The sequence below is a fragment of the Centrocercus urophasianus genome, unplaced genomic scaffold, assembly GCF_019232065.1.
Source record: "Centrocercus urophasianus isolate 14NV4802_14NV808 unplaced genomic scaffold, USGS_Curo_1.0 seq_55, whole genome shotgun sequence".
Lineage (NCBI taxonomy): Eukaryota > Metazoa > Chordata > Aves > Galliformes > Phasianidae > Centrocercus > Centrocercus urophasianus.
The window spans coordinates 1,057,310-1,068,218 of NW_024885144.1; the positions used below are offsets into that span (position 1 = coordinate 1,057,310).

Consider the following 10,909-nt stretch of genomic DNA (forward strand, 5'->3'; position numbering starts at 1 on the left):
TCCCCGCCGCGCCCGGCCACGCGCTGTGCCCCGCCGCCCTGCAGCCGGGCTCCGGCGGCCTCGCCAACCTGGGCAGCAGCGGCAGCTCCAGCGGAGCCGCCAGCGAGGGCGGCCACTCCAGCGACAGCGGAGACGAGGTGAGCTCTCCCCCACCCCGAGCCCCGCGCGGACGACTTCGCCGGGATGCGGCCGCCGCTCTCCCCGACGGCTGATCCGGTCGCGCCGACGCTGCCCGACCCCGAGAACGTCGCGTGTCGGTCCCGCCGCGGCCGTCCGACTCTGCGCGGGGCCGCGGTGAGCGCTGCTCGCGATGGGGTCGGGCTGCTCCCGGTTTCCCGGCCGTCGGGGCCCCGCGGCTGCGGCTCGGGCAGCGCTTCCTCGCCCCCGCGATGTTCGCTAGCGCGGCGCGGCTGCCTCCGACGTCGAGGCGCGCGCGTGTGTGCAGCTTTGCGGTCTGCGGGACTTCTGTGTTTTTTAACGTTCGGAGGAAAGGAGAACTATAAAGGCTCCGGGTGGCAGTGCGACATGCCCGGCTGCAGCCCTCGAGGCTGCGGTGGGAGTCCCCGTGCCTGTACTCTTGAGAAGACCCCGAGGGGCCCTTCGTCCGCTGTGCCCGCAGCATAGCGGGACATTTCTCTGCCGCGGAGGCAGGGAGATCTTCGGATGTCTCGGAGCGTTCGGCCCCTGCGGACTGTGGGTCCCGTCGGACCGCGCTCTGCGCTCTGCCCCGCTCCGCCTCCGAGCATCGCATTGGGGACGGACACCGCGTGCGCCCCCATGGGCGGCACCCACGGGTGGCTGACCGGCAGTTGAGCTTTGGGGGTTTTGAAGTTTTTTCTCGGCGTCGCGTAGAAGCGTCCATCCCAGGTAGATGCGCACCGGGGTCAGCAGCGGCGGGGTTGGATGGCGATCGTTTCAAAGTTTCTGCGTGTTTTCTCTGCGTGGGTCGGCCGCTTTTGTGTGAGCGGCCGCAGCACGGCAGGGCTCCCGAGCCCGGTGGAAAGAGCCGGGGATGCTCCTGGCTCCCCCGGGGTCGGCGAACGCGAGCGGTTAAGGCTGACGCTTGCCGGCAGGAGGCATGTATATAAAAGCCAAAAACCTGCTGCGAATGTGTAACTGCGTAAAAGGGTTGCGAAATGCCCACGGCAGCACTTGAGGCTGTAGCGGTGGCAGGAAGCCGATGCGCTCGGGAGAGCGGCCGTCCCGAAGTGCAGATCCTGGCTGGGGGAGCCTCGCGAACCGCGCGGCTGTCCTCACCCGCGGTATCTCGGGCCACTCACCGTGTGTCTGCTTCTGCCCCTGCCAGGATGCGCCGACCTCAGAGGAACTGGAACAGTTTGCCAAGGACCTCAAGCACAAGCGCATCATGCTGGGCTTCACGCAGGCTGACGTGGGGCTGGCTCTGGGCACGCTCTATGGTAAGAGGGGAACCTGGTGACCCAGCTGAGAGAGCAGCATGCTGGAACCGGGTCCCCGAGGAAGGGGATCCTAGGAGCTGCGGGCTCAGCGCTGCTCCGGGGGGGGGGGCACAGGTTGGGGGCCACGGTTTGGGGGAGCTGTGCATGATGTGTGACCTCCCCGTGCAGGGAAGATGTTCAGCCAAACCACCATCTGCCGCTTCGAAGCTCTCCAGCTCAGCTTTAAGAACATGTGCAAGCTGAAGCCGCTGCTGCAGCGTTGGCTCAACGAGGCAGAGAACACGGACAACATGCAGGAGGTACAAGGCAGAAAATGCATCTGTCTCCCCTGTGTCTGCAGGGTTCAGTGGTGGGGTGCTGGGAGTGGGGTCGGATGCAGGGAGTGAAGCAGCACTCTGAGCTTTTACTGCATCTCTGAGGCTGTGCTGGCACAGTTACAGGGAGAAAGCCTTTCCCTTGCAGAGCCCTGCAGCCAGCTGTGCCTGTCTGTGTGGGGGAACATGGACAGCCCTGGGTCACCCTGTGACCAAGTGTGGGGTCTCTTACTTCCAGATGTGCAATGCAGAGCAAGTGCTGGCCCAAGCCCGGAAGAGAAAACGTAGGACCAGCATTGAGACCAACGTGAAGGGAACACTGGAGAGCTTCTTCCGCAAATGTGTGAAGCCCAGTCCTCAGGAGATCTCCCAGATTGCCGAGGACCTCAACCTGGACAAAGACGTAGGTTTGGCAGGGTGGGGAGGGCGAGGGGGGTCCCAAACAGCTTCAGCTCCTGGGCGCCCCGTGGGGCCGGTTTGGTGCCAGGAGGTGGGAGGGTGGCTGCACTGCGCAGAGCCACAGAGCCCCACTCATCCTTGCCCCTCCTCCCATCTCCCCTCCCTCACAGGTTGTCCGGGTCTGGTTCTGCAACCGGCGTCAGAAAGGCAAGCGGCTGCTGCTGCCCTTTGGCAACGAGTCAGAGGGGGTGATGTACGACATGAACCAGTCCCTGGTGCCCCCTGGTCTGCCCATCCCAGTGACATCCCAGGGCTACAGCCTGGCACCGTCCCCCCCCGTCTACATGCCACCTTTCCACAAGGCTGAGATGTTCCCCCCGCCTCTGCAGCCCGGGATCTCCATGAACAACAGCAGCCACTGAACAGCAGCGGGGGGCAGGCAGCGGTGCACGCATCCAGAGGCAGCGTCCCCCCCCCAGCCCTTCCCCGCCATGTGAGCGCTGTCCCAGCAGCGGCCCTGTGTGGGGTCAGCCCCTCCTGGCTCCCCCCTCCCTGCTACCTGGCTGGGGCCAGGGGGAGCCGCCTGTGCCAGGCCCCAGCCGAGCTCCTCTCCTGCGAGAACCAGAAAAAAGCATTTCTTAAATTTTTGGGGGGTTGGGGGAGGGGGATTTGTTGTTTCTGGTTTTGGTATTTTTTTTAATGGTTTTGATTGTATTTCTAGTTTTTGAAAAGTGAAAATATCTTTGTAGTGATGGCTAGTTTCCCAACTGCCTCCTCCCTGCCGTGTAGAGCAGGGCTGGGGTGCTGCGGGGCGGGGGGCTCCTGCAGGCTCTGCGCCTGTCCGGGCAGCCAGGGGGAGCCGAGGGCCGTGATGGTGCTGGGGGAGCCCGGCAGTCCCCACCCCCCTGCCCACAGCACAGGAGAAGGGGTTGTGTTGCACCCACTGTGGGCAGAGTAGGGGGCAGGGAAGGCTGTGAGCCCACAGTGTCACCATGGAGCCAGTGGGGCTGACACCATCCTGTCCATGCTGCTAGCACCCCGTGCCTTTGAGCCTGCTGTAGTTGATGATTTATTTTTTTTTCCTTTAATCATATTCCCTCTGACAATTAAATAAATCTCAGTGTTTTGGGGCACAAGAGCTAGTCAGCCCCTTCCTTTCTTTGCCTTTCTTTGCCAGGCCGGTCCAGCTGTGCATGTTGTGGGTGGGCTGATGTCTGTGTCCTGGCAGGAGCTCTGCAGAATGGCAGCATTCCAGATTGCAGCAGAGCTGCTGCTTCGTGCTGCCCCAGGCTGCTTGGGTCAGTGGATGCTGGCCCTGGGGCTGCCCTGTGCTGTGGGACCAACAACCCGTGCACAGCTCCAGGGCTGGGTTGCAGATCAGTGGGAGCACACCGTCTTTTCGTCTGCAAAAGCAGACATGTTAAGGAATATGTGCGTGTATGGAGTGGGAGGGGGTCACTTTCCACACCTCCAGGGCTGCTGTTTTTTCTGTAGCTGCTCTTAGGAAAGGTGAAACTCAGCCTGGTGAGGGACATTGGTGCTGGAGTGCAAGTGGTGCCCAAACCAGGAGCGGGACACTGCCAGGGGCTGATACCTCAAGCAATGAAGTGACCAGAGCTCCGATGAAACCTCTGAAAAGCCCCTTATTTAGTTCAGTTGGTGCAAGTAAACGATGCTCTTTGCCCTTTGGAGCTAGTTTATACCCTTGCTCCTTTATGCTGTGCAGCACAGTTGGTGCAGGCTGCTGCTTGGGGCACCTGAGGATTCTGAAAAGGGGAGCAGTGGAAGCCCAGGCCGCATGCCAGCCCCGCAGGGCAGCACCCCGTTGGTTCACCCTTGTAGGTAAAGAACTGAGGGATGCACGGTGAGGGCCGGGGGATGCACAAAGCAAGACAGGGACAGAGCAGGATTATCCCAGCCCTGTCATGCCATCACCCAGCCTCAACATCTGCTGCTGGACCCAGACAGGGGCTTCTCGATGTGTGCGGAAGCTGCCCGGGGTGCAGGGTGGCCACAGAGCAGGCTCAGGGTGCAGGCACAGGAGCAGGCAGTGCCAAGTGGGCTGGGTGCTGGGTGCGCACAGCAGATGGTGTCTGCAGTGCAGGGTGTGTGATATGGGGTGTGTGCAGTGCAGGGTGCCCAAGGTGCATGGTGTGCAGGGGGCTGGCGGTGCCAGGGTGTTGGTGCCAAGGGTGCCAGCAGGGCAGGGTTTGCTCTCAGCTCGCTGTACAGCTCAGGACAGCCCATCTCAGCAGCTTCCTGTCACAGCATGCTGGCAGGGGAGTGAGAAACCACAGCCATTCTACCCTGAGTCGCCTTGCACTGAGCAGGCTGTGATTGCTCTCAAGAGCATCCTGCTGGCACTGTGACACCTGTGGTGAGAGCGGGGTGGGAGAAATGGGTGCTGCAAGGCTGTGCTAGTGCAGAATTTGGGGCACAGTAACAAGGTCCCCTCCTTGGCTGCAGGGTGCTGGGCCCCCAGCAGGATGTGGCTTCTCGAGGTACAGGAGGGGTTGGCTCCCCCACCAAGCCAGAAATGCCACTGCAGAGGGAGCTTCTGCCACTGTGGAGTCACTGCTTAGATAGTGGGGGGAGCACAGAGCAATAGTAGGGCGTAGGGGGAAGGGGAGGCTGGGGGCTCCTAGTGCCCCTGGCTGCCCTCAGCCCTGCCCAGGCCTCAAGAGATGAGCAGAGCCTCAGGAAATCTGTGCTGTTTATTTCCGAAGCACCCTGTTGTTGCACGGTGGGGGAGGTCAGCATGGGCTGGTCGTGGTGTGCGAGAAGTTCTGCCACATGGCATTGCACAAGGTCACAATGTGGCAACAGTGGGGCCAGGATGAGGTCCCACGTCCTCCCTGCCTGACATCCTGTTCTCAAGGACCACTCTGCCACCCCAGTGCACCCCTGATGTCTCTGGCAGTGCCAGCCTTGCGCTAGGTGTTGAACCAGCTCTGCAGGTTGGGATAGAGGCGGCCCTGGGACAGGTGGGGGTGCACGGCACAGATGGTGCAGATGCGCTCCCTCCAATCTGCATAGAGCTTCACGCTGTACCTCTTCTGCCACGCAAAGAACTGCTGGTAGCGACTGGAGTTCATGGTCTTCAGGAAGGTGGCCAAATCCTCCAGGGAACCGAAGTCGTCGACGTGGATGAATGAGTCTGCAGGGATGAACTGCTCATAGTTGGCCCGGGGGGGGCCCAGCACCACCGGCACGGTGCCAGCCAGCAGAGAGTTCCTCCAGAGCTTCTCAGTGATGTAGTCCTGGTGGATGGAGTTCTCAAAGGCCAGGTAGAATTTGGATTTGGATGTCGTGGGCAAAAGGCAGTCCTTGCAAAGCGGCTTCTTGGCTGCTTTCCCATAGAGGTTCACGTGGAGATACCTGGACAGGTTCTTATAGACTTCAGCTCTCTTCTGAGTCCTGTGATAGTTGCTGATAACCCAGGACACCAAGTTGGTCTTTGTGGGGATGCTCACAGTGGCTGACCGGTTGGGCACCAGCTTGCCATAGGGCATGAAGATGTCCGAGTCCCGCCTGTAGGTCATCACCCAGTTGAAGGTCTGGTTCCATCCTGCTAACGCTCTCGTGTTGGTGGGGGACTCCAGGGACACCCAGACCCAGCCCTGCCCATGCGGTCTGTCCCGGGGCAGCTTGTCCCGGCCCCGCGGGAGGGTGGTGTGAAGGAACACCACCACGTCAGCCTGGCTCAGGAGCCGTCGCTCTGTGCTGAGCCGGCAGCCCGCGATGCCGTACTGCTCACGGCAGACATCCCCGCTGAGGTCTGGGACCTGCCTCGAGGGCCATTCCCACACCAGGACTGTCAGCGCCTTCGTGTGCTTGAGGGCTTCGTCAGAGCTGTTGGGTGAGCGGATGAAGCACTTCAGGTTCCAGAGCACGGTGACCAACAGCCCTGCAGTTACGGCTGCCTTCACACTGGGCCGGCCCCACAACCACCGCAGCAGCAGCAGTGCCCTGGACATGGTGCCTGGGGTCTGCTGGCAGCTCCCTGGACAGAGAAGAGGCCCGTGAGGGCCATCAGCTCAGCCACCCAGCAGGGGGGCACAGGGCAGAGGGTTGGTGGGGTTGGAGGAGGACTTCTCTGTGCTTCCTCCACCCAAACCCTATGGGGTTCAAGCATAGCAGAGCGCATTGGGAACCCGGTGACACTGACCCCTGTGTGCCCACAGCACCTGCACCAGGGAAAAGTCCCACATGCAAAAGATCAAAAGGCTATGCCCAAGTCTACCTGGCAGGGCATGAAGAACAGGAGCCATCCTGTCCCCATCACTGCCCACAGCACCCCAGCACTGTCATATCACCCCCACATGCCCCTCCAGTGCCCCCATCTCTGGAGCGAGCAGTGATCTACCAAAGGGCACACAGAGCAGCATCCACCTGTTCTCTGGTCACAGCTGATGTGCACCACTCTCAGTGACACACACAAGGCATGTTTGCCTTGCCACTTGCCTCCCACCTCAGTTTCTCCATCTGATGAATGGACACAGTTCTCGTTTTGCCTGGGGGGAGTTGAGATTGGGATGCAGCCAGGTTTGCTGCAGCAGAGCCCAAGAGGAATGTGATGTTCTTCCTGGGGGCTGCAGGATGGAGATATGCACCAGGGATGAGGGGGTGATCTGGGTCCTGCCCCACTGCTGGGGGCAGGGAGCTGCAGGAAATGCCCATACTCTATGGCAAGGCCCCAGCTGTGAGCACACAGACAGGTTTGCCCTCAAGACATTCCTGGTAGCAACTGGCAAGTCCCAAACCTCAAGGCCAGAGTGCAGTGTCCTGCTCAAAACTTGTCCTCCTCACCCCGCACCCTCGTGCAGCAAAGGCAGTGCTCTTGCTGGCCTCAGGGTGTCTCCCCAGACCCAAGCCATCCAGGCTGAGAGCTTGCCACGGGCACCTCAACGCCCATCCTTTATTTCCAGTGTGTTCCAGGTCCCCAGCCAGCAGGGCAGTGGGGGCTGCAGGCAGAGGGCCCTTCAGCTCCATAGGGTTGCAGCAGAGCTCAGCCCACAGGCGCAGGCCAGGGGTGGCTGTGGGGCTGCGAAGGGATTGCTCAAAACCCCCCCGAGTGTCAGTCCCAGGCGCTGTACAGCAGGACTCCCTGGTTTTGCTGTGCCGGGTTGATGCTGGGTGGCAGGCCATGGGGCAAGCTGCAGAGCAGTTCCCCAGTTCTGCTGCCCCATCGTTCGGCAGCCTGCACTTCTACTTGTGCTGCAGCCACATTCCTGGCAGGGCTCAGAGCCTGCAGGCTGCCCGCTGCATTCAGCACAAAGACCGTTTCCTTTCTGGGGAACCCCCCCCAAAGCCCACTGGATGCCTCTGACCCACTGCTAGCCAGGGGTGCTGGCCCCTCTAATTTCAGAGGGCTGAGGAAGAGGTTGCTCCACTTTCTCAGCTGAGCTGCAGCAGCTTTGCTTTTGAAAATCCCTTCCCTGCTTTGGCCTGCTCGGTCTGTCATGCTAAAATACATGAGCTAAGTTTAGGCTTCAGAAGAAAATCATCATCCGCAGAAGGGAGGGCTGGGAAAGCTCTTCATGCTCTGCACACTGCATGCAGGGCATGGCCCCCCACCTGCCTGTCCCCGCAGAGGGGACACTGCCCCACTTCGGAGGGATGCTGTGGGGGCCTGCTGCCAGGCTGGCAGTGCCACAAGTCGATGCACTGCTCAGCCCCAAGCCCGGTGCATGGCAGTGCTCGCGCGCGGGCTCACTTACCGGGGAAGGGACCGTGGCACAGCGCGGCACGGCGCAGCCAGGGAAGGTGACGGCTGTCTGGGTGCCAAGGGCAGCTGCTGGCTCTGGCCTAAAGTACTCGAGGGCTTCCTCTTTTCTGTGGTTTTGCTGGTTTTGCTGTGCAACTGCCTCTCACAGGGATCCTTCCTGGTATCAGAACTCTCTGAGCACTTCCCCCCATGCAGAACGGGTGGCAGTGTCAACCTTGGATGGGTGCATGCCATGTGCCTGTGCCAGATGGGACCCTGCTGCCCCATGCAGTGCGCTGGCAGCCCAGCGGACACCACCCTTCCAGCTCCCTGTGCTGGATGTCCTGCCAACCACCCTCCCGCTTCCTCTCGTCTCCTTGGCATGGCTGTGGCTCTGGGGGATCTTTGCAGAAGAGGCATTTGACCCTTTGTAGGGTTTCATTCTGCAAAGTGGTTTCTGATGAGTCAGCTTTGAAACTAAGAACAAAGAATACCTCCCTTCTGTTGAGCACCTTTCCCATCCCTGCTGCTATCCAGACCCACAATTAGCTGCAGCTTTCCCTTATACTGCCCCTGTTTTGGGGTTTGCACAGTGTCCCCATGTCCTTGCACCAAGGTGCTCTCACAAGCAGACAGGGATGAGGTCCATGCCTACAGTCTGAAGTCTCCAGCTCTCCCACCGTTTGCATGCCTTCTACTCCCACCCCACAGCAGGGGACAGGGAGGGGGCATAGGGTGACACTGGGGAAGTGACAGCAGGGACACACTCAGCCTGGTCTGAGAAAACAGCAAGATGCTCCTTCGGCTTGGACTGAAACCTGCTGCAGCGTTTGTGTTCGCTTCAGCCCACTGCAGAGCTGAGAGCGGCACAAGCCTCATCCTGGCACTGCCAGCAGGACCACCTGGCCCTGCTTAGGCTGGGGGCGATGCGTCCTGGCGAGCACTGGAAGGAGCCCTTGGTGGGCATCCTGGGTCTGCGCCTGTGTTGAGACGGATGTGGCCCAGCCCTCAGCCACCCTGCGTGCCACCCTGCAGTTGGGTTGAAAACAGGATGCCAGCCTGATTTTGGCTCACACTGACTCATCTTGAAACTGTCAGCTAAAGTGGCACCAGCAGCTCCTCTCTGCTCCCAAGCATGGCAGCTGAGAGCAAAAGGGAAAGCTGGCATGTGTACGCTCCCACGGCACCTGCACAGAGGGCTGCTCCCGTGCCCAGGTCCGTCCATGCCACTGTTCTCATGCATCTTCCCACCTGGTTGTATCTTTGCTGGCATCTCTGTCCAGGCATCACCTTCCCACACAGCCCTGGCAGGGTAAAGGGGGGGGGGAAATTGAAGGAGAGGCAGGGAGGAGAGCTCTGGGGCACGCAGTGTTGTCCTGTGTGGGCTGGCACTTTCATTGCACAGTGTGCTCAGAGTAGAGAGTGAAGTTCCGCCACTCTCTGTGCCCCTAAACCACTCCCTGGGCATCCTTGGGATGTTCGAGCAGCTCTGGGGGACGCCATCGTACCCTTGTTCCTTTCCAGCCCTGGGCTGGTGGCACTGCCCTCTGGACCCACAGTGCTGGTGGAGCTCAGAGGGCACCACAGACAACAGCTGGCACCAGGCTGGGCACAGCGCTGTGCCCCCGTGCCGGGGCGCAGCAGGGCTCTGTGGTTTCAGAGACCTCTGATGCCAACTGCAGTGCTGCGGTTGGGTGTTTTTCTCCCTTGTGCTCTGTTTCCTGTTACCTTTGTCACCCCTCCTTTCTGTGTCTCTTCTCCTCCCACATTTCCAGCTGATACCAGGCGCTACACACCCGAGGCCGCCCCGACCTGAGCACTGCTGGCAGCACTCCCTGCCCAGTGCTGTCCCTGTCCCCAGTACAGGTGGCCTCGGAGTTCCTATCACAGAGAGCAGTGCTATGGCCCAGCTTTCCCCGCTGCTGCTGAGAGCAAATACTGTCGGGGTTTCGAGCAGGAGGAATGCTGCACAGGCATCCCCTGTCCTCAGCCACTGAACACTGGCCCTGGGAGGTGGCACTTGCCTGGCAGAGATGCCACACAAGGTTTCGCCCAGAAGTTTTTTGAATAATGGCACTTTATGACAGGACAAGGGAAGCTTTTGTGGTGCCCAGGCAGCTGCTCTGGAGCAAAGCCTGCAACGCTGTCACCCTTAGCAACACAACTCGGAGGCGGGCAGGCGAGGCACTCACTGTGCTGCCCTTGGCCCTGGCAGCAGCGTGGGGTCGGGATGGTAGGAGACACAGCAAGAGAGGAAGGGGAGCAGGGGTACAGAAGGGGAGCAGTGCAGCTGAGGGTCACAAGCCTGGCCCCAGAGCTGCCTCTGCACTTCTGCGAACATGAGCAACAGAGGGGGCACCCCCAAAGGCTCGTCCCCAGTGTGGTCCCCCAGGCAAGCCTTGCCGCAGGGGATGGGCACAGCGGGTCCGCGACACTGCCGGGAGGGAAGAGGATCGAGGGTCGCTGCCGTGTGACAAAAGCAACCACCAGGAGGAGATGAGTCCACGTAAATCTGCCAATAATGGGTTCCCGGGCTACACCAAGGAAGAGCACTGTCCTGGGCACTCCTCGGGGCGACGATGTGCGCCATGACTGCCACGGGCTCGGCAGGGTCTGCGGCGCCACGGATCCACCGCCACTGCCGCCCAGAGCTGTGGGCGCCCATCCCTGGAGGTGTCCAAGGCCGTGGATGAGCCCCGGGCAGCCCGAGCTGGGAGGCAGACGGCCCACGGCAGGGGTGGCTCTGGGGGCTTTAAGGTCTCTCCAACCCGACCGCGCTGTAGCTGTGCTCCCTGACGGAGAGAGCAGCAGAGGCTGCTGGTGCCCCGCACGCCTCCGGGGCAGACGAGGGTACCGTGCTGTGCATCCCGCAGCGCGGCCGCGAGGTGCGTCACGCACAGCTCTGCCCCGCGCCCCGCAGCCGCCGCAGCGGAATCCCGGCGGTGCCTTTAAGGGGCGTCAGCCGCAGGTCGGAGGCGGTGCTGCGCAGGGCCGGGCCGGGGACGGCGGGGACGGCCGCCTGCTGCCAGCCCCGCCGATCCGAGCCGAGCCGAGCCGAGCCGAGCCGAGCC

At 61.5% G+C, this 10,909-nt stretch overlaps 2 protein-coding genes across 2 annotated transcripts; one reads left to right on the top strand and one right to left on the bottom strand.

Annotated features, from left to right (window-relative positions):
• The first annotated feature begins 1,078 nt into the window (after positions 1–1,078).
• Positions 1,079–2,553, top strand: LOC122169578 (POU domain, class 5, transcription factor 3-like). The gene is given in 4 exon segments (XM_042835845.1): positions 1,079–1,418; positions 1,587–1,717; positions 1,971–2,135; positions 2,302–2,553. Coding segments are annotated over 4 exon segments (888 nt in total).
• A 2,511-nt stretch (positions 2,554–5,064) lies between these two features.
• Positions 5,065–6,108, bottom strand: FUT7 (fucosyltransferase 7). The gene has a single exon (XM_042835873.1). It carries the CDS (start codon positions 6,106–6,108, stop codon positions 5,065–5,067), a length of 1,044 nt encoding a protein of 347 aa, XP_042691807.1.
• Between the last annotated feature and the right edge of the window lie 4,801 nt (positions 6,109–10,909).